Source organism: Rhipicephalus sanguineus, chromosome 4 (assembly GCF_013339695.2).
Source record: "Rhipicephalus sanguineus isolate Rsan-2018 chromosome 4, BIME_Rsan_1.4, whole genome shotgun sequence".
NCBI lineage: Eukaryota > Metazoa > Arthropoda > Arachnida > Ixodida > Ixodidae > Rhipicephalus > Rhipicephalus sanguineus.
The window spans coordinates 77,347,506-77,374,743 of NC_051179.1; the positions used below are offsets into that span (position 1 = coordinate 77,347,506).

Below are 27,238 nucleotides of genomic sequence, written 5' to 3' on the forward strand. Positions count from 1 at the left end.
TGAGCAAATATATGCATACACACTGCGGCTATGCGAGTGCGCAGAGACCGTGATATCGCCCGTAGAGATATACGCCGGAATCTATATACATAGGTACTGTAGCCCGCATGTTATTGGATGGCTACGTCGCTGCTATGGCTTACATTCAACCCCAGATGTCTCTGCTACTAGTGGTCATCGCGGAGAAGCGGTTTTCCATGACGTGAAGCAATAAGCTCACGTGTACCCATTCCACAATGTTCGTTTTCCTAGTTGCCCCTCACCGTGCATTACTGTGAAGCCGCGGTTGGTTATCTCAACTCAAAGGCGCACACGACGGGCCTTCGTATACGATTGCTCAAGCGTCCGCATTCAACATTCAAGAATTTTCGAATGTATGCAATACGCGCGAAAACGTGGAATACACGTGTTCTCTCGCGTATCTCTCTCCCTGTCTACCAGCGTAGACATTACGCGTGCGTATACAAGAGCGCGCTTTTCGAAAACGCGCGCATGTATGCAGAAGCGCAGCGATTCTCGCCCTTCCTAGCATCCCCCCTCTCCCTTTTTTTTTCGAGTTTTTCATAGACAATCGACTTTTCGGGAAAAGACAAATGGGCAGCTCCGAACCACGACGTTGGCAGCGGCAACAACGGCAAGCAACGCGGCGGCGACGGCGGCGCCAGGACGGCAACGCACGGGAAGGCCGCCAGCAGACGTGTTCGAACCCCTGTGGTGCAGGTGGCGCCCGGACGCTTTCTTTTATGCATTCTTTTTTGCCAGTGGTCGCCGTTTGCCTTCGTTTGTCCTTCACTCTTTCTCTCTGTGTGTAGTCTCTTCTGGTTATTCCTTGTCTATCTTTTATTCTTTATTAGGACAGCGCCCCTCCCAGGTCACGCGTACACGGGCAGGCCGGCAGACCTCGTCGCGTGGCGTTATTCTTCGAAACGAAAGACAGAGGGAAACAACAGCCGCAGGCGATCATATTTATACGTTAGCTACTTAAGATGCGCGGAATGTGAGGAGAGCGCCCGCTTGTTAATTTATGCAGATCGCGTAGTGACAACGCGTTCGCTAACAAACCAGCGGGTAAGTAAGGTGATGGCGACAGCGCAATCACTCTGTTCCGTAAATTCGATTCGCCGTTCGCTACCCGATTCCTTCCTTTCGGTGCTGATAGATAGGTATATGTATACCATAAGCTATATAGGTAATAATTACGGACTAGCTGGTAGCATCTGCTGCCGATCTCTTTAGTTGATGGACATGAGGGACGCGGATGATAAGGGTGTAACACAGCCTTGTTGATGATTCATGATTCGGGTCGGTGGCTATATCTTGATCATTATGAACGTGAAGATATAGCCACCGGCCCGAAAAACAGGATGCCGCTGTTCGCCACGCGCAAGTATTCACAAAAACATATTAATATGGAATTATTGGTAAGAAACAAAATATATAAGCCAATCGAGCGGACTTGTATAAGTCGGTCCACCAGCAAGAAAAAGAAAAAAATCACAGCATATCCACGGAGTGAATGATGATGAGTGGGCGAAGCTGCGGAGGTTCATCGGTAAACCGTGAATCTTCCGTGAATTCTGCCCAGTACATCATCACCGACGTGAGATCGGGCGCGTTTATACTAAAGGTTCGATGAGTTATGACGACTTGCAGTTCACTTTAATTTTACATGTACGCTGTGAATTTTCATTGTTTAGAAAACCATTGCTTTAGAAAACATCTGGCGTCTTTCGTTAAGCAGCTGGCGTCTTTTCGTTTTGCTTTAGAAACATGTGGCGTTCTTTCGTTCTGCTTTTAGAAAACATCTGGCGTCTTTCGTTGGTTTATTTCATCAATCAACGGCGTTTTGAACAAAATTTTTATTGTTTAATCACGCACAGGAGAAATCTCACCAGGCACAACCTTGGAGGTAAACAATGGCTGCTAATGGGAATGAGAGACAGAAGAAGTCGGCTTTTAGCTAACACTTACACTTCTACTTCTACTAACGTTTCCTACTGGAACATGCCAATGGCTGCTAATGCATGGGGAATGAGAGACAGAAGAATTCGGCTTTTAGTTAACGTGCACGCTGCGAATTTTTTATTGTTCAACAACGCACAGGAAAAATCTCCCACCGGCACCACCTTGGAGGTCAAGATCTGGTACTAGCGTTACGACTGGTTACGCACTACTACGACTACGAGGGACGAACGGGTGCTGCCTTAAGGAGCTTCGCCCCTAAAACATTTCCGAACCAACATTTACGTGAACTCAGCCCCTGAAAATTTCCATGTAACGAATCATTATTGCGTCAGACGTTTTCGTGAATGTTATTCCCTAATGGATTTTGTAAACATGCATGACCTCCCAAAAATGCGCTGCCGAGGCAGCGACGTCAGCCTTTATATCTCCTGTGCAACAGCTCAGAAAGGAGGAGCTCCCTCGCTCCGTTGAAAATATACCTATATGTTCACATACCGGTCGCCTATTTGCGAGTTGCGTTGTGCGGATTATGTTTACCTGTAATATATACATTGCGCATGCCAAATGAACTTTACTTGGAAGTAAAATGATGCGCGACTAAAGCTAGAGGCACGTTAAACAGGCCCTCACACTGCCTTATGAACGTTTTTTTTTTTTTTTTATCGCACATCTTTTCGCTTCGAAGCATGCATAACACGCTAGGCCACCAACGAATTCTATACTAACCTTTCCATCCTCTGACTACACAATGTTACGTTATCAGAAGCCTGCAGTTAGGGGCTCCAAACTGGGTCGGCCACGTTCTTCCATCCAGTCCCTTACGCTTACACTGATCGCCGTCACCGTCGATGCCACAGTATCCACTGTGGTTAGGCTTGTCGACTGCGGGAAATATACTAAATTGTTTTGCACAGCTATTCGCAGCTCGCATTGAGCAATGAGCGAGATAGAGAACATGTTTATGTGGTTATGGTATTTTATGCTAACTGTTCCTTTTCTTATCTGGCAAATGTTGACCATGTTTGTGTCGATAACCTGAAGTTTTCTTTTTGTCTACTTGTTCATTTCGTTCGTCTGGTGATTACTGAAGTAATTTAGTGGACTATATAAGCACTGGATCTACTTCCACCTCTTCGAATATTCGATTTCACTCAGAGATTGTGCAGTTGAATTGCCAATGAATTTGACTAGCGACACGCTCTTAACCATGACACACCCTCAATTTTTACGCGCTGCTCCGTAAACGGACGGCGAATCGCCATTAAACTGTCCAGCTGTTGAAATGTTCTCTCGGTTTGGTGACATGGTCTGACATGCTTTCTTCTTCTCGTGCAAATGAGAGACATGAGCAAGGAAGGAAGAAAGACACACCACACGGCCCGTTTTAGCAACTTTATTTTATTTTTATTGCTTTCAAACGAAGACCACCCATCCAAGCACAGCTCAGAGCATCCATTTGGTGTACTTTCTTTACCCGCGATGTAATCTTTTATTACGCATCATTCAAACACCTGTTGAATGGTGATAAGCGGAAAAAGAGAAAGAAAAACAGTCTATTGCGTATCAAGGCAAATCACATAACGAACGAACAACTGCCAAGCAATTTGCAATTCCATGGTAGTGCCTGGCGTTGCTACGTGCACAAGTTGCATGTACCTGTACAACTGTATGTGACAACCTCGGAAAAACAGTATTTCGAGTGAACAGGTCCCTCTCCAACTGCAAGATAATCTGCGGAGATGCGCCAGCCAGTTACGTTCAGTAATTTCCATGGCATCACGGCGACGGCGGTGAACTCGTCCCTCGCGAATTATATATACCGACGGCCTGACTTTTTTGCCGAAAACTTTCTATATAAGGAACAAATTTTGAAAATTGGAGTGGCGTTGCTGTTAGTCGTATTTGTCTTCATCGTTGTCCCTCGCCATAATGAGTGTCGCAATCATAGTTGCTATGACGTCAGGAAAGCGTCACTTCCTAGACCAGTATTCACTATATATACCATTTATGGGTATACAATAGCGACGCATTCACGTGTGCTTCACAGCCTGAACAAACCTGAAATAATTGTCCAACTGGAGGACACTCAGGACCAGAAAATGCGACCACGCCGCCAAAGCTGAGCAAGACCAATTCGGAGATAACCGCGAAATATCTCAATGTTTATCAGAAGAAAAAAATCTGCATGCACCGATCGTTGTACTATAGATATATGTGTTGCAGCACAAATGCACAAAGCAAACATGTAACGCGGTTCTATCGGTAGAACTTCTAATGACTTCTTAGTTTTTTTTAGCGCATGTATACTACAAGTATTCTGGAATTTTCTTTTGACTTTCGGGCATGCATGATGACAGAGCCACGTTCAAAGTTATTTGGCCGATGCACCAGTCGTGTACCAATGCACGAGTCAGTCTTTTGGTACATAACAGTGTCATGAAAATTTACCTTCTGCCCCCTTCGTTAGCTCTTTAGTACAGCTGTTCATTCATCAGCTCCTTCATTTGGATAGTTGAATTCACGACTTGTACATTTAAAGTTGTACAAACCGCAGACACAAAGTTTGGGCTATACGGGAGAGAATGAAGATACAAACGTCGATCAGCTTTAACCTGAATAAACTTAGAGCCACGTGATTTCATTCACCGCTGCAAAAGCGGAAAACAGAACAGCATACGCGCAGTAGACAATGAAGCCACGAAATGAAGGAAAAGTATGTTGGCCTCACGCTGTATTGACTGAAAAAAAATGCCATGCCCCCTCGATCGTTCGGTTCCTCTTCTAGCTCACTGCAGAAACGAAAGTTTCAAGAAAGTGGGAAAAGTCTGCAATATCCCGGCTAACTCAATAGCCAGAAAAAACAATCAGTACGAAGATATTAGAACGATGTCCTCGCGTAATAGCTCGTATTGTATTGCAGAAAAAAAAAGAAATATATAGAATTCAGCAGGATTGCTGAATATATGTCCCTCTTCAACGAAAAAAAAAAAGAATAGCCATGCGTATTTATCTGGCATCACCTGCTTATTCACAACGCGCGCGGCCGTGAGGTGCATTGTATGCATTTCATGTGTGCATAATTTATTCCCTCCGGCGCCGAACGCACGGAAGACCTGCCTCCAGCTGTTTGTGACGAAACGCTTGGTCGCGCTGATCCCCGAGTTTTCTACTGAAACAGGCTTATGTAAGCTTATCCTGCGCATTTGTTGTTAAGCATGCAGTACACAGATTTCATTTCAAACACTCGATTCGTGCATCATTTTTTTTCTTTTTGTAAATCAAGACGAAATGTAAAAAAAAAAGAGCCGAACGCATATCGCCGCTGCACTATATAGCAGTCGACGTTATCACGACTGTACTTTTACCCATTAATGCTAGAAACAGCCATTGCAATCGAATTTCGTTCTCAAATACTTTTTGGTATACCCCATTGAGTTTCGGTCTTTTTGATGCGATACTTGTTTTTTTCTTCTTCTTCTTCTTCTTGAACGACCAGCTTCTTCGTGCCTATGCCTCTTCTATGCTAAACACACACACAAAAAAGCAATTATTTCCTCAACGAAGAGAATGAAGGTTAAGCTTGCACTTCGGTATGAGAAGATGCCTTGGCAGAAACCCCCGTCCTGCGATTCAGAAAAGGGGTTGCGGAATTACCTGCGCGGCTAGATCTCTTGATAAAGTTAAGCTTTATGGGACAGTCACGACAGCGATAATACGTACTGCGTAAGACAAAATGTGACACCACCCGAGGGAGCTGCATTGGTATACTGCGCTATTTCTGCGAACGTCCTTCACTCGCGCCAGGTTAACCTCCCTGCGTTTCCTTTTCATCTATTTCTCTCTCTCTCTCTCTGCGAACGTCTTCACGATGACGCGTCATCCGGGTCCTACATAAGACGATAACGGTGTGCGTTTAGAGGGAAAACATCGACTGCGGTTCGTGCGAAAGCTGGGCAGATTCCGCTGGCGCGCTGGTATATATATACGTGTAACAAAATTTCCAACCTGCTCGCCAGGCTGTGACGGCGTCGCAGTTAACACGCAATCTTCGGCGTGGGGTAATCGTGGTAACTGGTGCTACACTCTATATAACCCCCTTAGGAAATTTGGGGTGGAGAGGGGGGGGGGGTGCTTTCTTGCTGGCTTTGCAATTGCCAATTACGACAGGACTTCGCGAAGCCCACTGAGTGGGCAAGAAAAAGGAACAAGTTCGTGCGTCGTCTGCCCGGTATAATTTTCTCGCCGTCTGCTCCATTCAAGCAGACGATGCGTGGCCAGAGTCGTCCTGCATGCCTATTATATCTGCGCCATTCACACGGTCCACTGCGGCACAAATATAGGCGTGTGAATTCAGTAGTTCTATTTGTTTGCTTGTTTTGTCGTGTGGATAGGCGTTACATGTCGTATATGCATAGGCGGTCGTGCGGTCGCATTTATTGCGGTAGCAGTCCAGTGGCGACAGAACCCTTATTAGCGTGTACGCTCCGCTTTGACTGTCATATTCGTCCGTTGTTGTCATAACTGGATTGTTATGAGCCTTGTTTAACTACAGTTATCGTGTTTTGCGGTCGCAGTAGCAGGAGACCAAAGTAGAAAAGTAACATACATGAACACTGCAGCTGTGGAAAATAATTTGGAAATGTACTAATAGTAACTGTCATAACTGTATATGACTCTTGCGTACGACGCTACGCAAGTCCAAATGACCCTCGTCAAACACAAGTGATCGCTTGTGAACAATGCACAGAGGCGCGTAAATCACTTCCCTTTAAAACTATCCTGTGCGCCATTACAAAACGAAGTGTGCGCTAATCAAGCTATACCTAGAAACATTGTCTGTGAGCTGCTGTTAGTGTTCACAACACAGTGCCAATTGTAGCACGCATGTCTGCCGTTCGTATCAAGCCCCACCTGTGAATGCATCAAGAAAGCTAAGCGAGCGTACAGCACACTACTAAATTACAAGGATACGCAGCATTACTTCTCACCGCGGTGCAGGATATACGCCGTAAAACCAGTAATACTGTGCGTTATCTGTGTTCAACCTAATTGCTTGGTTTAGGTGTACCATGACACGACAGGAATGTTCAGGGGCCGCAAACGTGGCCGAGAGCAGTGTGCATAAAGATGAATTCGCGCAGATTATCGTATGTTCATGCTTTATTTATTGCTGGTTCACCCAAACAGTCTTACATTGCCAACTCATCTCAGCAGAGACTCACTCCAGAATGGCTCAGACTCACTCCAGAATTCTAAGAGCAGCGTTGGGATACAATTGCGAGCAAAATGTTTATAAAGACTACAGAAGCCACACTTTTTTTACCTTCGTATAGACCTGCCAAGCAGGCTCAAATAAAACGTGTCTGTTCGACCCTTGCAGTGCATTTTTAGATTTGTGACAGAATCATTCTAAATCATCTGCAGACGTCGTGACCAGCAGAATTGTAACTCAAATGCGTGTCTTGTGACCAGGAGTCTTGCGTAAAAGAGCACTTGATTAGACAGATACAGCAAAGAGTATCTTTAAAATCTTAAGTAGTTTTCTTTTTCTCGTCTCTTTATTTTTTTCCGGGCGACCGCACAGCCTTCAGCCATTTGATTCACCAAAGGAAAGATAAATGCAGCCATGAATATTAACGCTTTAAAAAATGCAAATTTGTTATACGCCTTTAAAATGTACTCGTCCCTCACATAGCTCGGTTATTCTTTTACAAAGTTACAAAGTTTTAAAGTTACTTTTTTTCCAAAGTATGTGCGACTTAGAACTATATGTTGACAGCTGCATTCACTTTAAGCGTTTGGCAGAGAATTGAGCACGAAAGGTGGTGTCAGAATTTTCCGCTGCGTAACATTTTCGACCCAAATCATCTGAAGCACGCCGTCAACGCATGCAGTTACGCGCGAGCGATGTAAGAAGAAAAGAAAAAAAAAACATCTGCGCAGTGCTCTTTCATAAAAGCGTAAAACTTGAGTCACCTCGCGTCGAAAAAATATATGACCAATAGCCGTTGATTGGTGCGCATAGAGATGGTTGTACGGGGCCACATTCGAGGCGTTTCACGAGCAACTTAATACGACATTGTCATTCTGGAAATAGCTGAGAAGTATAACACCCCAAGATGGCGGCTGCTTACTACGCGAGAAAAAAAAATCAGTACAAGGAGTGCATAATAGCCAGACGACTCATCACTTCTACAACTAATATCTCATAACTTATGGCATTCTTTCTTCATATCCCAACGCTTTGCTATTTTCCTCAAGGACGGGTATTCATTCTTCTGAACGCATATTCTACGCTAGTGCACGCATAGCTACAGCGAAGCATCGTTATCAAACACACTTTCGTCTTCTTTCTTACATAAATAGAGGAACGCGCACACACCCACATACACATTATATGCGTTCAATGACGACGACATTTAAAAACCCAAACTCTACATATGTACAACATCAAAGCAGCGTAAAGTAACCAGGACCGCATAAAAAAAAAAAGAGACTACACATGATCTGGCAGCCACAGACTTCTGTTTTTATACATTGCTACACCACTAACGCAGATCTCAGCTTGCTGCATAAGGTTTTGCGCATGGCCTGCAGGCAAAGTCTGCGTACGGCGTACACAGATTAGATATACAAAGACTTGGACAGAGGCGTCACCCGGCTGCATAGCGTTGAGAGCCAGTCTGAAACGAGAAGAACCAAAGGAACAGACATTGAGTAAAGTGTTAGCACATTGCGATATACAAGTATATAAATAAGCGAGACAACACAGAGAGTTTTAGAATTGTGCACCCAGAGCTTTGCGTGTATTGGGTCATCGCCACTACGCATGCGTCAAACGCGGGCCACAATTTAGTTTAGCGTTCTGACAGCCATATTTTTCGAAAATATACCGCGTGCGTAAGATATCCAAGGCTTGTTACACGATTCTAAAGTTCTCTGTGCTACTACAGTCAATATTGAGGACGTCTACACCGGTTAATGTGACACTACTGTTAATATTAAAGGTATAGAGCAAATGCTTACAAGAGAGGTTTATTGTGTCAGAAAAGAGGAGAGGTCGGCAAAGTTGATTAAATCACAGATTTAAATAGTTTGTCAACTATGAAACACCACATATAATTGGGTACAACCTTGAATACATTGTAATGCAGAGGTTACTTCGTCGAAGTACAGGTGAAATGTTACGTACTGCTCTATTGCAAATTATATGTGTGTAGTCACATATACAAAAAAACAACTCGAACTTTATGTGAACTATGGGTTAGTGCGTTCCAGGCTATTGCCTATTGTTCGTGTGTTTTGTTTGAGCAGGCGAATATTTGCTGCGTACAAGTTTCTTGCCCTATTTTAGCTCGTTTTGTTTGTTTAATGCCCGGACACCTTTGCTGCGCGCTGTTTTGCGCAAAAGAGAAGAATTAGCAGGCATTACTCACGATGCAGCCATCTCTTATAGATCCGTATTGATTAACAAAAGCAGAACACAACTTCGAGTGTCCAGCTAGATTTCAAACTACGGAAACCACTTGCTAGTGGGAAATAATATGTCGCAATGCCTGTCAGTGAGTAACACGGTTTAGAACAGGAAATCAGCTTGAAACACAGGCGAGTAATCACGCACAAACAAACGAAAACACTCCTTTCGTAGCATCCGAAAGGCAAGATTTCGTCGTGTCGCAACGCATATGCGGTTTCACCTATATGGCCACAGCTAAACTTTTCTCTCCCCCCCCCCCCCCGCCACCTCTCCACATATTAGCTGCTTTAGCGCCAGTATTCCGAAGAAAACAGAGATCATTACAAGAAACAAGCAAAGAAAGAAAGGAACGAATGCGTTGGGAAAACAAAGGAAAAATTGGAGGCCTCTTTAATTCGACTCTATCTACAGTCCTGCCACTTGCAACACGCAAGCGAGCCACCACCGCACACCTTCGGTGCACCAAAGGGCATCAGAGTTTCGAACGGAAGAGATTTCGAAACGGAAGAGAGCGGCGGGAGGAAATGACGAGGCAGAGTCAGCAACTAAAAACAAAACAAAAAAAAACACGCGTAAAAATACGTCCAGTGCGATATCTAGCGCTCACGGGCCTCTAACGGAGCTGAGCACGGTCCGTCCCTCATCAACTCATTTCTCATCCGGCACCACCATAAGAGAGCGCGCGGCACCCGCGCTATCGAGGCACCAGCAGCAAGCCCTCCATGGTGTGTGCGGTCTCACGGAAAAGCCGCCGCAGATACGCCCATTCCTGGTTCCGCTTTTTCCCCATCTTCCCCTTTTCCCGAGCGACGAGAAAAGAACGCATTTTCTTTTCGCAAGACGGGAACGAAAAAGGGGGAAGATAGAGGATGAAGGGATGAGAATAAGGGATAGGTTGGCTGGAAATAAGAGGAGGGTGTGGGAGGGGGGGTTGCGGGAAGAAGAGGACGATGTTAGTCTTCCCTGAACTCCCTCAGCGCTAAAGCTTTCTTCTTCTTCTGGTTATTCGCTATCTTTCCCAAATATGTGCTCGCGTGGCACCAAGTGCCTCTTCACACGCGAAGTGGCCATTCGCGCTGAGCGCCTCCCTTTTTATTCCCCAGTATTCCCGCCCACTCCCTCCATCCCCTCCCAGAAAAATTGTGCTCAGGATTTTTTTTTTCTGCGTGCGTACACATAGTGATGGTAGGTGGCGAACGCGGATGTGGAAAAGCGGGAAACTTGCAAAGTTTCGCTATGAGCCCTCCCTTTCTTATTTTAGCCTTCCCCTCTCTCTGTTTCCTTTTCTCTTTCACTCGCTCCCTCATTCCCCCACACGCAGCCGTTGCGTATGCTCTCCAATACCGGCGTTTCTTGAAGACAAAAAAAAAGTTGCTGCTCCATCATTCCCACCTCCTCCACCACGACGTGCACCTCCATTTCGCGTCCCATCGCCCACCCAAAAGCGTCTCTAATACACTACTCTCGCCTCGCCATTGGATGAAATAGCTTGCACTCCCGCGTCGCACTCCCCCTTCTGCCTCCTCTCATTATTTCAGCACGCGAGGAAATTTTCCCAACCGCTCCTTATGTTCCCCATCCCTCTTCTCGCTATTCATTCATGTTCTTTCCGGTGCCGCATCTCTTCCTATTACCACACCCTGCTGCGGTCGCCATCTCATCGTGTCTCTCAGTTTCCTTATTGACCAGCCTCTGTCCATAACATATACATGCAATCGTTATTTTTTTTATTTTGTTATTAAGGCGAAAGCATGAGATGCCTCATGAAACACGAAAAGTGACCGTAGGCGTCATCAGCGGCGTCAGCACCAATGATGCCAAAAAAAAAAAAATCATCATGTGATGACGTCCTTCCTTACTTCGAGAACTGCGTGTACGCACAATACCGCTCCACCATTTCGCTTTTCTCTCTGCACGACCTATTAAAGGCGCAACGCAATTTCCTTCCTCACAACGCACCCGCCTCAACACAAACGCGTCATTCTTCGTAGTCTTTCTGAAGTGCCATTTGTTCCAACCGCTCGCGCTCTTTTCTATCAGACACACGCAATCGCTTTCACAAGCCCCTCAGATTGAAGACTCAGCAACATTTCGAAAAAAAAAAAAGAAAATCGCTCGTTCTGCCCCCCACCCGCTATATCGCCTTTTCGTCGCGTGGCCAATAGGGAGGCAGCTGAAGCGCGTTTCTTGTTGATGCTGCCCTTCTCGGCAGCTAGCGTGCCAAGAGTGCCTCGAGATTTTGCCCTCGCGGCACGCTTAAATCCTTCCTCGTCATCCGCCACTGCCTCCCCAAGTTCGCCCCCGCACTCTCAGGAACACGAGACAAAAAACAGTCCGCGAAACAGCGTCATCATCCATCCAGTGCAAAACCGCGAACTTGTAGTGTATACAGGCATACACGCTTGTGCGTTTGTATAGTGGTTCATTCCATCCGCTCCCATTCCCCATTCTTCCTCCTCTCCCACATTTCTTCAACCAACCGCTTCCCTATTGTTCCCCGTGTGCCTCTTCAAGCTGCTCTCTCCTTCCCCACGGCGAAATTGAGGGAAAACTTCCTTCCCCACTCTTCGCTACGCGCCTCCCGCGCAAAACGAAACAATGTGCGGCGCGCACGTTCTTTCTTTCAGCGCCGTATTATTATATCGGAGCGCGCCCAAAAGAAAGGCTGTGTACACGCAGTCGTTCGCGCGAATAAAACTCCATCGCGCCCGCCTCGCTGGGTTGCAAAACGCTGCGTGCATGTGCACACGCGGCCGCTCTCGCGAATGTATAATCGCCCCCGAGCCACAGGGCGAGCGTTTTCGAAATTATCCCCTCGCTCCCGAAAAGCGGGAAAGAAAAGCGATCCCCGAGACTTCCCGCGAACAAATCTCGGCGCTGCTGGCGAACCGCGCCTACACAAAAGGAACTATTGTGCGGCACGTCGGGGCAAGACGCCAGCGGAGCTAGAAATAAAGAAAGCATCGAATCGAATCTGATGACGTCGTCATGTGCGGGGAGTGGCTGGATGAAAAGCCTGCATGCCGCTGCTTCTTTTTTTTATACTGCTGCGTACTCCCTTACACGCTTCCCTCGTTTTTCCCTATTTCTTTTCCCACTGCAAAAGGGAGAAACGGGTTGCGTGTGAGGAACAAATGGGGGATCCGCCCGCGCGAACTATATCTGCGTATACGCTGCCATCTGTGCCCCGCACGCACGCGTCATTTGCACTAGGCGGTGCGCACACGCCCCGCTGGTCATCACGACGCGGAAATGCCTTTTAATGAGATTCGAGAGCTCTTCCCTCTGTTTCGCGTTGTGAGAGAGTGCGCTTATAAATCCCGCCTGATGCCCGCTTCGATGCGTGCGCTCGAATGACCCGTGACTCCCCGTGTGTGCATGTGCAGCCCGGGAATCTATACTATTGTACAAGTCGGCGCGATCGCGTTGTCACCACGACATGTATATAATGTGGCAGAGACAGCGTACAGGGGAATTCGAGCACGACAGAAAAAATGCGGCACTGGAAGTACGTATATACATCTATCTATATTGTCTAACTTCCCTAACGCCCACCCGGGAAGTTTGTGACAACGTGGATGCTCAGCTCTTCAGGCCGCCATTTACAAAGAATTCGGGGTGCAAGAAGGTGCCATACTCAGGCTTTCAACTTGTGAAGAGATTTGCCGCCATCTTCATTTTAGCTAAAATGAAAATGTTATATGAGCTATTCACCAACACGACCAGCAACAACTTATGTTGCGAAGAGATTATTGCTATTTCATAAAAAAACTGGCCGCATGTCTGCGTGCTTCGCTGCAAATGTCATCGAAAGACGATAGTCCACTGCCGGCCGTACTACACGAGTCCTCGTCCTCTATGTTGAACAGCCGCATCTGGCTCATAGCGTCGCATTTTCAGCGCAGCCTAAGAAACACTAGCATTTTCAGCACAGCCTAATAAACATTAGGGTCGTTAGAATTACTTATCTATCTATTTTCTAGTAAATGAACACACCACCTAATACTTGCCGTTGATGCTACGCCTCAGATATGCGTAATATTTGCTTTTTGATCGACAATGTTCACAAGTATGAACGGCCGTACGTGTTGAAGATGGCTGGGCGTTGAGCAAGTGGTTAAACTTTGGTCGGGTGGCTGAATCGGGTGATAGACAGACAAACAGAAAGACAGACAGACCAAAATTTCTGCGTTTAAGTTCCCCAAGAAAGACTATCGTCTTTAAAAGAAAAGACATCGCAGCGCAAATGCGATTTAGCGAATGACGTATTCTGGTCAGAAGGAAGTTTAGATCTAAAGCTTAAAGGGGTCGTGAAAAGAAAATGAAGCATGCCCGGTTGTAATTTTCCTTGCTTGAGCAAGGATTAGACATGCCGATTCCGAGATATTTCGGCGCTATAATCAGTCTGTGATTAATGACTTCCGTTTCAAATCGCAGTTTTCTTGGGCTCCTAAACGACTATGCGGCACTACCGGCCGCCACAGGCACCAACGTGTGACGTCATGCTAAGGGAAGTTATAAACAGAGCGATAGCTTTCTTTTGCTCTAAAAGAATATATTTATAGGAACTTAGAAAAGAAACAAATAACACCGCAACTTTTGCTCTCCGAGTTGTATACTGTGCGAGTACAGCACTTGATCTGCTTGCTCCCGCTTTCGAGTACATCCGGGCTCCGTCATACGTGTATTCTTGCCTTCGCTCGCACGGTGCAGAGTCCCAGTTTTTTTTCTTTGAGGTTGCGTTATGTTGTGTTTTACGGAGTGTTTTGGGTGGCTTAGTCCTCGCTATGCCAACTGTGTGCGTCGTCACACAGTGCCGTACAACTGATCAAAGTGAAAACAACGTTCGCTTTCACAGGCTGCCGGCGTCACAATCGAGACGGTATGACGCGAATCTCAGCCAACTATGGCTCAGCAAACATCGCTGCGTCGCCGTGTTTTGTCGACGACAGAGACTTTTCATTGGTTGACCTAAAGTGACGTCAGCTGTACAGTTTAGAAGAACGTGAGCTGGGAAATCGTAATTGTGATTTTACAGTTATTAAATGAACCCGGACGATCAAACGAGTCGAGGTATAGTATTGAATGGGCGGCCAGGATTCCGAATACACACGTAGTTGAAAATTTTCGGAAAACGTTTCCCGACCCCCTTTAATCCCTAAAGGTTCTTTTGTTTGCATTCCATCTCTTGGTGCGTGTATCATTTTTCGGAGCAATGCGACTTCTCCCGCATGAAGGCCGACATCTACCGACATGTGCCACTGAGAAAGAAGAAACCATACGGGTCTGAGAAGACGACAGCAATCTTTAAGCCAACGACAGCATTAGTTCCAGACTAGTGCGGCATACCAACACCTATATATATTTGTATACAGGTTCCCCGCTGTATCTTCTGCATAACAATGTGATTTAAATACTTAATCACTGACCGACTACATGCTATAGATATGATGGAATCAAGCACAACTGAGGACTTGTTAGAACGCGCTAAACACCATTTGTGGAGCTCTAAGACCGAACGATTACTCGTATTTGAGAATATTGTATTGAGAATATTGTATCTTCAGCCTTTAAATAATGTACTCTGCCGCCTTGCGTACATGTATACATGTTGCGTCTATACAAGCGAAGCCACTGTTAGCACGACCGCATAGCAAACGCTAATTATCAGTGCACATCGCCCTGTCAGCAGCTGCACTGACAGAAGCAGCGGAGAAGGAGGCAACCTGCAGAACATGCGTGTCTTTGAAGCGCCAAATAATTGGGGTGCACGAAGCAGGCAAGAGTCGGCAATACAACGCATATTGCTTCGTTTCAGCTCACGAAAACTGTGTATCTAGTTTGCTACGGTGCCATCACTACGCCAGGACAGCGCAATCAAGCATGCATGCTTCAGCACATGCCTGCTGGGCAGCTGCAGCATGTATTAGCGCGTCACATATAAAAAAAAAATCACGCCATATTCACGGAATGAATGATGATGAGTGGGGCGAAGCTCGAGAGGGGAGATCATCGGTAAAACCGTAACTCTCCCGTGTAAGTTCGCCCATTACATCATTAAGAAAGACGTAAGACTCGCAAGTTCACTTCATAGAACTCTAAACTCGTAAGACTCGCAAGTGCACTTCATAGAACTAGGCCGTCACGTACGACGAAAGACATGCATGTACAGACCCACGGCTTTAGGATGTATAGCGTAGTGGGTTCCTCGCAAGTGCACTTAAAATTATGATGATTTATAGCGTAGTGGGTTCCTCGCAAGTGCACTTCGCGCCTAAAATTATGATGATTTATAGCGTAGTGGGTTGCTCGCAAGTGCACTTCGTAGAACTAGGCGGTCACGTACCACTAAAGACGTGCATGTACAGACCCACGGCTTTAGGAGCTTCGCCCCTAAAAGAGCCACGACACACAGACCCACATGAAGATACTGGCAGGCCCTAAACTTCCATAGTTGCATTCTAATAGGCCGTTTTTGCATCAGCTCATACGCGAAATAAAAGAAGCTGAAGTTATAGACGATATTACGTTAGAGATATGGGCTCCGCCACCTTGGGCTGTCTAACGTTGCCTTAGTTTTGTATCTGGTGACGTGAATTGATAAGGTAAGGAAACGTCGAATGCACCAGCCCAACTGTTCTTACGTGCATACGCCCACCGCAGCATTGTTTAGTTGTTCAAGATACAAAACAGCGAGGTTAACAGCCGAGTACGGTGGCACCGAAACCCGCCCGTAAAATGGCCTATAGATGAATTCGGGTGCATGTGTGCAAGCATGCCTTCAATTTCTTCGTCAGGAAAGGAGGTGATGTAGCTTGGATTACGAGCACGTGCGAGATGACTTGTGCTTTTCATGCATTTTTAAGAAGCAGTTTGAAGGGATCATACAGTTGGATGTTTAACGCATATCTGCCTCTTCGTGTGCGTCGCGGTTCTTATATGTGTCGCGCTAATACATGCTGCAGTTATGAAACACCAACTCGCCCGAACAGCAACCGTGATGTTGCGCAAACCAATGACCGTGTCGCGAAACGCCAGCTCTTCTTAGCTACTACAGCATGCTAATTATGTATTCATACGGGAACCAGGTGTAAATATCCCACTGTGTACAGGTGGGTGAGCTGCGCCTGCCCGCTTTAAGGAGGCCGCACCACGTGAATACTACATACACATCGCCGTCGTCAGGAAGTGCCGCCCATCTGAGTTTTCTCCCTCGGACTCGCGGGGAGTGTTAGTACGCGATTGCATCACAAAAGATCCCCCTGGCCGGGATGGGATAGCGGCTGCAGCATTCGTCAGCACGGCTGCACCGCGGCGGCAGGCCACTGTGGCGCTTGTGAGGATAACGACTTTATGAAATGACGTTATGAGTAGCTCCGCCCATCCTGCTCGGCAGAAGTTCCCCTTTTGAAACACCCCTCGACGTCCAAAGCGCAGTCTTTTGAACGCCGACTGATCTGTTCTTATTGCCAAACTTCATATCTGCAACAACGCTCGACACTATTATGTTAACTTTCCCGCTTACACAGATTCACACATTCCCGCGTCTGATAAGCAATTCACATGATCACATGTTCAGTAAATGGAATCGCTGAAGTTGGCTTGTCCCCTTGCACCCTCTCATGTGGCAAAGCTTGCTTTAGCTGATAACCATTAAAGAGCAACGGAAGCATAATAAATATATCTAAAGCAAGCAATTTGAAAGGTGTATCAAGGAAAAAACACGATGCATTACGTATTTTGCAAGCTGTCCACAGCATTGTCAGTTTACTAACTTGGGAACAGTGCTGGGCAGTATCGAAGATACATGTATATCTTAGATACTCTTAGGGTATCTTGTATCTGTATCGCGATACGCCTCGCAAAACGAGTATCTGTATCTGTATTTCCGATCCATTTAGCAATGTATCGTGTATCATATGATACAAGATACTGCTATAAAAGCACCACCCCGCTAAACAATAAACGTCGACCGGAATTCCGGTTCTCCAGCTGATATTGCTGCCACTACGTCACCTGAATAAAACTAACGACAGTTACATTCTTGTATATTTCCGCCAGAGCGCTCCAGCGAGCACAGGTGATGAGATGCAGGCGTCCCTATTAGTGGAGCAACAAAGTCACGTGATGGCGCTCGAGCCATCTCGACAAAAACAAGTGTGCGAACGTCTACGCGCAGCCTACCCTTTTTTTTCCTAGATGTTTTCTTTCTGTTTAGTTGTGTTGATGTCATGACACTTGTTCATAGCCACTGCACTCTGCTGCGTACTCCAATGCGTGCGGCGTCTTTCGCACAAATTCTGATGCCGCTATACTGTCGCTATCAAAGTTTGTCTTGCGTGGTGCTTCGTTGCAAAGTCTCAAGAATGCAAGAATGGGGCTGCTTTGCGTCTCGTGGCTTTCACACATCAGTGATATTAAAGATCTCGAGGAGGTAAGCTTGACTTGCATAAGTACGATGAGATTGACATACATGCAAAGGATATTCTAACGACCGTCCCTCTATCGGTGCCGACGTTAGATGCAATAGAACGAGCATTTACGTAACAGGGAATATTTTGACGTACTGTGTCTTTGTTCTTCCTGTTAAATTGTTAGAGAACTTCTTTGAATGATAATTTGATTGTTAGCACAAGTGCTTTCTTTACTGTCCTCCGTTTGCATCCCATACATTACCTAGTCCTCTGCACAGTTTGAACAGCGAAGCTGTTTAGCAAATCGTTCCTTCTCCGACGAACCAAAAGACTATCATCATCATAAACGGGTATGTGCCACAGAAATAGAGTACATTCCCCGACTCACCACTGGTCCCCTAAAAAGGAAGAAGGCAACAGTTAGCCCAACAAATGGCTGCGAAGCGACGGCGGCGATCCGGAGACCCCGAGCACGTACAAAGAGAGAATACTAAGTAACGGGAAACGGCAACGGCAGCTTCTAGAAGACCCCGAAGCGATGGAAGGCCTACGCCAACGACGATGGAAGGCGCCCGATGCCCTCTGGCTCGTCTATATACTCGAAAGACGAAGACTGGTCCTAGCCATAAGCTGATCGGTCTCATGCGCCGTAATTGCAAAGTTCATCCCCGCTACAGCCAAGTTCAAGTAATAGTTCAAGCCAAGTTAAAGCAAAAGTTCAGCAACGTTACAGCCAAGTTCAAGCCAAGTTCAGCCTCGCCAGAGCCAAGTTCAAGTCAAGTTCAAGCCTCGCTACAGCTAAGTTCAACCTCGCTACTGCCATGTTCTGCCTATAGATGCAGAATAAATATGCATGAGACCGATCAGCTTCGCTGTGTATCGAGCTTTGCGCCGCATAGTGCACGCTTTGCGCCATCTTTTTCTCCCGTCTGTTTATTGTTATATGTCTTTTGTAAAAACTGTTCTTTGCTTTATTCTTATTTTTCAATTGTCTGCCAACGTAGTTTTTTTCATATTTCGCAGGATTTCTTTAAAAGTCCGAAAATATTCACCACGCAGCATGTACGCTGTAAAAAAAAATGGATCGGTCGTTTTCAAATGCGCTCTACGATGTGTCGAAGCACAGTTGGCCCAAAAGTAGATATTAAAAATGTCGCATAATTGACCTTATTTAATTAACCAGTTAAGCTTATGACAAAACATGCCATAAAGAGCACCACATGACGGTACACCAAATACCTTTGGTTTCATTCAGCGGCAGTTAACCACTTGTTTTTTTTCATATTAGGTTGAACTTACGTGAAACACCCTGTATGCTTATTCACTTTGATTGTTTAGTAGGGAACCACCTTGCTATTTGTCTTAAATGTATTGATTTTCTTTTGTTTATGTCACCTTAAAATAATCTTATTGTTACAGATCTGCAGGTAAGCAGAGCGAGTAGTGGCAGTAGTGTGAATAGCTGTGATAACCTGTGGCGCTTTGTGCCTCTAGAACACGTCTGAGACGTTTCCTGGCGGCTCAGGTTCTCTCGAAGAAGTGGTAAAAGATTGCACGTTTGTGAATATGTGTCAGCGAACCCAGCAGATAAGTAAAATATGAAAAATCACTGCAGTTTTATGTCCTCGATCAATTGTGCGGAGTTCATCGTCTTCACACGATGCATCACAAACAATATCGCTACCAGCGTTGTTGCTGCTCTACACCTGTTGGTGGATGCGGTATTACAAAAGCAAAAATACGCTTGCGGACAAGGTAATACTGCACAGCGGTATTTGCGCCATCGTGCGGAGGCATCTTAATAAAGTTCTTGCAAGTAGATGGCAACCTGCTAGCTGGTCGACAAGTAGAGCCCCGACAACCATAAGTTACAAAAGTGTGAAGAAAACAAATGATAGCGCAGCGGTTAAAGAGCTGTCATGTTAAGCAGCCCAATAACAAAGCCCAATAAGTTGTTTAGGAATGAAACTAATATACCTTGAGACAGTTAGTATCTTGTGATAAAATAAGGTATTTTATTAAAATTAAGCAAAGTTGGTTGCAGTTAAGAAATTTTCAAGTAAACACATTTCTACATAGGCCTTTCATAGGCCTTTGCTGCTTCATAATATAGATCTATAATAGAAAATTTGCAAGTGTATCGAAGTATCTTAAGATACAATTGGGAAGTATCGTATCGGATACAATTATTCCGGAAGTATCTTGTATCTGTATCTCAAATACCTGCGCATCTTGTATCGTATCGCGATACAATTTCAAAGTATCTTTGCCCAGCCCTGCTTGGGAACTAATTTAGGAACATCAGTTTACTAACTTGGGAACCATGTTAAACACAATTATTCGTAAAGTTGGTTAAGCTCTCTCAATACAATGTTGCAGCAAGTTGCGGCAGATTCGTTCCTACGTGAAGATCGAACCTCTTGCAGAGTGCATAAATAACCTGTCAGATTCTGTGCCTACTTATAAATTACATCTTGTAAGCTTTAGCAATCGATTGCACGTGACAAATGAACAAGAAACAAACAAGCAAAAAAAGTATAGCACACTACTGAAATAGCTTTACTAAATGTTCACGCACCTTTCAACGACTCCACTTCGTTGTCCTGTTCGTGTTATCCAAGGCTGCACCGCTGCTCCACTGACTGCTTCCCGCTCACTACGATGGCACACACAGATTGCACAGAGTTCTTTTCTCTCCCTCTCTATCATCGCCATAGGACACAGAACGGTGACCGGGCGTCACACCACACTCCGCCTAAGGCGGCCCATGTTATTTCGTCCACCAAAGTCGGAACAGGCGCGCAGCACACCACCCCTGTACACATACAATACGAAAAGGCGAGAGAGAGAAAGAAAGCACAGCACTAACGCCTGCGCGCGCTCTACGTGCACTACTTGTCGCTCAGCCTGGAAAGCGAGAGCATGGCCAACTGTTCCTGGCGCCTCTCGAGTCCGTTCACCATGTTCTCCATGTTCTTGAGTTCGCTAGACACCATCGACGACGAGGCGAGAGAGTTGTCCGAACTATTGCCGCCCGTCTCGGAAGACGGCGAACTGAGGCACTTTTCCAGCACAACACCCGCGGGAGGAGGGCCGTACAAAGTCCTTGTCGCCGCTGATGCTGAGGTCTCCTGGAGCACAGAGTCCGGGTACGTCGGAGTGGGCGCCACGATGTGCTGCTGGGGCCCCGACGAAGAAGCCGAGGACGGCGAAGACGATACGGGAACGGGATACGGGGCAAAGCGGCCCTGCTGGGGACCAGCGGCCTGCTTCAGGAACCTGGACCCTACGGAGTCGCCCGCTATGAGAGCACCGCTGCCGGCGTGCGGCTGCTGCTGCGGTTGTCCCATGTGGTGATTCTGGCCGTTGAAGAAGTGCTGGCTGGCGGCCATCAGGAGCGGAAAGCTGGCCGGGTGTGGGCCGCCGACCAGAGTAGACGTCGGTGGACCGCCCCGCGGCAGGAACATGGTAGACGGAGGGAGGCCCATAGACGGGTGGTAGAAGGACGCCGCGGGATAGAAGTAGGGAAACAGGGCGGCGGCCTGGGGATGCGCGGCGGCGGCGGCGGCCAGGCTGAGGCCCTGAAGGCTGTGTAGGGACATTTCGGCAGCCGCTGCGGCAGCCGCGGCGGCAAGGTTGTTGGGGCTCGGAGAGCACCTCCGGTCCCCGTTGGCGCCGTCGTCGTGCCTGTCACCGCTCCGCTCGTGCACCGCTGCGGAGAAGAATGGCGAGAAATTGTCAGTCAATCTGCACTATATACAGCCGCTAGCAGTAATGGTAAAAACATGACATCACTGAGCGTCTGAGACGAAGAGGATTGGAGAGCTGTAGTTACTGAAAACAGTTTCATCTCATGCGTGCACCTGATGTACACCACCTTCCACAATCTTTGCTAGTGAACTTTCATGGCCATATTAAAAAAAAAAAATGGCATCCACTGACGCATAACCACCACATAACTGTTCAGGCGTTTCGTTTACGAACGCTTGCACATTCATAATAACAATGGCGAGGACAGACATTTGTCAAAGAATTGTCGTTGCCACCTCTAGAAGACAAGCCCATCTGTCGTAACGCCGGCTCCAGAGACATTCCTTGTTCAAGGATTTTTTTCGTCTCTTCAAGCCTACACCTTCGTCTTCAAAACTTGATTGTGTATCCTGTACTCGACGCGAACGCACAAGCATAGCTACTCCCACGACGGGACCGGGAGGTCAAGCCGCCCGGCCCTATGGGCGTACTGGAGGGCCAGGACTTTATTCTGATAAGTTGGTGATTCGATTAGTCTTTCAAAGCAGTCCCGCGTAATGCCAGCCCCCAGAGAGCCGCATGCAGTATCAGAGAATGTGCTCTAACATGCATATACTTTCTTTGCAAGCTTTGCGTATAATTTCTATTTCTTCTGCTTCGTAGCATTCCCTAATTTGAACCCGTGAGAAGTTCGATTTTGTTTGTAGTTGTCTTAGCGTTATGGCTTGAGCTCTCCTTAGGTTTGCCTGGAGGTGCGGATAAACTCTTCAGCCTCCACCTTCGCCTGACCTTCTGTCTCGCTTGGATTGGTAGCATATGTGGCGCAGAATAAAATACGAATCACTTTGGTATACGACTGCCCATTTCGAGAATATCAGAGGCTTGCCCTTCGGAACTCTTCAGGGACATAACAGAAGATCCTGTATCTGTGGCTTCATGCGTATACGTGTATGAAAGCCACAAAATTGCACACTTCGCTATTGTGAAGCACCAGTCTGCATCACCGCTTGTGACGGTTTTAATAATGAAAGCTTCGGCGTATGCGTGTGTGAGTGCTAGGGAGGCGAGGACGTGGTTTGAGATAGCCCGCACTTGAGTGTGCGCAGTCACCAATGAGGCATGCTCAGTCCGGAACCCGCAGCTCCAGCGTTTTATACACAAAGGTGTTGAGGTCTAAACTACATATCGTTTCTGGAATTATGCAAGGCTTACCATTCGCCTGTGCGCATAACAAGTATCGATGCTGTCAATACATCCATAGGAACATTACTTAGATGCTGTCGCCAATAGCAGAGTACAAAAATGAGGATGTGTGACAATTTAATCGGACTCGAAGATAGAGTCCGCTGAGGAGAGTCGCACGGCTGAATTGGAACGAGGAGCTGCGAACTATACGAGTTCGCCTGCTGTGGAACTTCATCTTAGCACAGGGATTGTCCCATCGTATGAATCTGCATGACAGATGGAGTCATCGTCATTGGCGACGAAATATTCACCAGCGCGGGTTGACAAGCTTGGGGCATCATCGGCCCATAGTTTCTCCATTGTATATATACCCGGTTTATCACCGTAATTTTATTTCCGCGTTCAAGTTTCGCCAGACCGTTTCAGCGTTGAAAAGATTGATACGGACACGTAGCTTCTCTGGAACGCACCTTTCTCAAAAAAGCACGCGTCTGCCACAGCGCGGCCTCTTCATTATCCGCATGCGTCTGTGTACGAGAAGCTGAACTGTACAGGCCCGTAACCCATCGATCACGCCTTTGACACTCGCCACGTATGCCTGCACTTACGCGGAGAAAAGTAAACGGCTCGAACAACACGCGACTCCATGCCTGGTTTTGGAGAGATTTCGAAGAGCGATATGCGCGTGTACGCCACACACCGCGACACTCCGGAGAAGACAGGCAGATACGAGAAGAAGGACGGGAAGCAGCCGCGCTCCGCTCCTGAGAACGTTTCATGCTCGGACGCCCGCCAAAAAGCCAGCCTCGAGTTCCTCCAGGAAGCAGCAGTTCACTTCCTTCGGGAAGATGAACCCTTGGAAAGAAAGAAAGAAAGAAAGAAAGAAAGAAAGAAAGAAAGAAAGAAAGAAAGAAAGAAAGAAAGAAAGAAAGAAAGAAAGAAAGAAAGAAAGAAAGAAAGACTCAGAACTCTGGGGTGTCCGATGATGACGGTGTCGATAGCGGCTGTGCAGGCGTCAGAAACACGAGCTGCCTGCCTGGCTCTGCCACCGTGCGACCACTTGGAGGTGACGGGACAACGACCGACTGCTCGACGACACCCTCACCCCTGCTTCTCCTTTTTCTTTTCTTCATTTCTTTTTTTGCTTCGTTCGCGGCCAGTGAAAGCTGATACACCATTGCGACCGACTGCCCCAACGCTTCTTTCTAGCTTTTAGCGGTGCTCGTATGACCTTTCGAGAGGCAAGATTATGTCGAACCTTGATTTGGGCAAGTTGGTTCATTACACTTGATTACAGTGCAGTGCTGTATACGAGGACGACGGCGATAAAACGAAAGAAAAGAAACCGCGCGGTAGGTGTTGACCATGAGCAATAGGCTTCATAACAGCTGGTGTGTGCTGGCACGCCGTGCGAGTATTGAACGTATGCAGGAAGGGTCTTCGTGTAACTATTCGTTGGAGTGACGCTTTTGCTGTGAGACAATATGACCGAGTTACTGGTGAAATTGAATAATTATCGTTCGTCAGGAAATGGCGCGAATGAACGAAAAGGAACCTTGTATGCAGATTTGTCAGAAAGCTTCGTAGTTGGCAGTATACATAAAGACTCGAACTCCGAACCTTCCAAGTGTGCAGTCTACCGAATCCTTGATCTTCAAAGTACGTACGAACTCGAACCCCGAACTTTCCAGGCATGTAGGGTAGGTTATTGAACCCTCGCCCTCTCGTGTATATAGGTACTAGAACCCAGAACCCACAGCCAGTCCTGGCATGGAAGTAGGGAGAACGCTCTCTACATTCTGAGCAAGCAAGGAAAGCTAGGAGATCGCGGAGTGAGGTCGAAATGCTGGAGCTGCCGAAGCGTGCCCGCTTTCTCGATTTCAACAGCACAGTAGGATGTAGCGGTCGTGGTAGGACACGTCATGTGGATATTGGCGATGCATGTATGGTATATGAATAGGTAAATCTTCTGAATAATCCATTTGTTAGAGCTCTCCCTTTTGTTGTTATGTATGCTCTAATATTTTGACCGTGTCTTCGCAGCAGCGCTGAATATGTATACAGTGAGGGCCCATGAAGACAAATGAGATGATACTCGGTGTCAGGCAGGTAAAGCGTTTGTCGGTGCGATTTTCTGAGACTTACACCGTGCCTTCTCTCGAGAGGTGCGGGTGCGACAAGAGAGATGTTCTAATCTTCTCAATGTGTTTATGGCGTGCGAGGAAAAAGAAGAAGAAAAACATTTTTATGGCAGACCAATCAAGGAGGGTTAGTTAAGGCAAAGAAGCCTTCGTTAGTAAAAAAACAAAGAGAAAACACGACACAAGTGCATACTGTGTGGTGTGGTGCGCGCACGTCTTTAACTGAGACACTATCTTTTGACACGTCCATTATACACTAAACTTTCTCGGAAGTGCGCGTCTTCACGACTTCAGCAACTCGCCATTCTCCTTTTGGCCATATGCCCTAACGCGTCTTATCTTAACCGAGTTCTTCCCAGTATATACGTATATATATATAGCCTGTGCTCCTCTCACTCCCCGGAGGTGGCTGCCGCGGTCAGAAGATGTGCGCAGTTTCTTTCCTCGGTTCTCAGGACTTCTGGGAATGCATCTCACTCCCGAAGGACACGGATAACGAGAACTCAGCGGCGACAGAACGAAAAAAATAATAATAAACAAACAATGCGATGCAGTAAAGATAAAGAGGGCCCCGAGTGTGAAACAGAGAACTCCCGGGGTAAAAAAAAAATGTCTGGTAAACAGTAGAGCAAGCAAAGTGATGCGGCTTCTGCTGCCTGGTTACTCTTTGCAAGTTGATGGATCGCCCTGGTGTGTGTGTGTCCTTTTTTTTTCTTCATTGCATTCAACCTTTCTTTCGTTTTAACGAAGGAGCATAGCGCCTGCTGGGAGTCGGTGTACACAGGCGCGCATGTTTAAGATAAGCGTCCGTTCAAAAAAGATGCAGTTCTTTTTGTTTTCATGTGCTGCGTGAACGCCTGTTTTTTTAGCTGAAATTACTATGAATCATAACGTTCGCGCGGTACAGACATGGTTTTCGTCGAAAGTTGCTAGCGTTTGTTTCTTTCCGCGCACTGTAGGGGGCACTGCGAAGCACCCAGTGCTCAAACTGCGGCACACGGTGACGAAGAATCGGAAGCAGTTCTGTCGTGTGCCCATAAGGGGGAATTAATTATCGCTGTTCTTTTAGGGAAAATAGAGGAAAGAGGCACTAGAACGAACGCAGACGCTTTCCTCGTACTTCCAAATCTCTTTAGCACGCGTAGCGGGAAATGTGTGTTGACGATACTATTTCTTTCACACGAATATGATTACCTCAGCCTGGCAATTCGTGACCTCAAATTAAGAGGATCATGAAACACTGTATGCGTCCGTGATCGCAAAGCCATGAAGCCATTTTTACGCGTATGCGTCCACTTTATAATATGCATCGTTCATTTTAGTTGCAATAGATGCAAAACGCCAATGTCAACAGCCAAAAATGACGCTACTCAAACGCATGATTAGAATAGTGTATATAGCGTATGCCGTGCACTGGGCAGGTGTGTACATTAAACGTACACCGTGCTACTAAGAAGTAGATACGTTCTTCTTAAAGTAACCACTCAATAATAATAACATCTGGGGTTTTACGTCCCAAAACCACGATATGATTATGAGAGTGGAGGGCTCTCGAAATTTCGACCATGTGGTGTTCTTTAACATGCACCTAAATCTAAGTACACGGGCCTCTACCATTTCGCCTCCATCAAAATGCGACCGCCGCGGCCGGGATCGAACCCGCGACCTTCGGGTCAGCAGCCGAGCACCGTAACCGCTATACCACAGCGGCGGACGAAAAGTGACCACTCAAACACGCAGTCGTTTATAGTCTTGTCACCGTATACACAGTGTTCAGACTATATATCGCAGACACGCGACTTTTCTTGTCCGCAGACTTTGGCCCTGACCAGCTGTATACACACTCCAACAGACAAGTTTAAGGCAAGACGAGACCGTTGAACTAAATGTTTGCAACTACACGTGAGTCGTCAAACCTGAAGCCGAAAGCACGGAAGCCCAGAAAGAAGCGGTAGAAGAGGGACGCAAATAATAAAAAAATAGGGAAGAGACAAGTAAAGTGATGAAAGAGGCATATAAGGCAAGAAAAAAAAAATTGTAGACGAGGGCGTAGTGGTTTACACATATTTCGGCAAATATCTAAAGTTGATGAACGCGTATATTAGGCATGAAATCGAACACCAGTCGGCAGCTCATTCGGTGTCAATATATCGTTCTTTCACACTCGAATTTTGTGGAATAAATAACTCCCTCTCCTCTCCATCCATAAGTACTAAAGTAACCGAGACGAAAATAAAGAGGTAAAACACGAGGAGAAAGTCGTTTGTGTGGGGCGGTATATATTCGATATATACATACACGTACGC

At 46.5% G+C, this 27,238-nt stretch overlaps 1 protein-coding gene across 1 annotated transcript in view; it reads right to left on the reverse strand.

Moving 5' to 3' along the window:
* Positions 1-5,823: 5,823 nt before the first annotated feature.
* LOC119390267 (optomotor-blind protein) overlaps positions 5,824-27,238 on the reverse strand; it is a 161,278-nt gene continuing 139,863 nt past the window's right edge. The window contains exons 6-7 of the mRNA XM_037657845.2: positions 20,435-21,568; positions 5,824-8,648 (exon numbers count right to left, since the gene is read on the reverse strand). Coding sequence (XP_037513773.1) covers positions 20,748-21,568 — 821 coding nt within the window. The 3' untranslated portion in view covers positions 5,824-8,648; positions 20,435-20,747. The remainder of the gene's footprint in view (positions 8,649-20,434; positions 21,569-27,238) is intronic.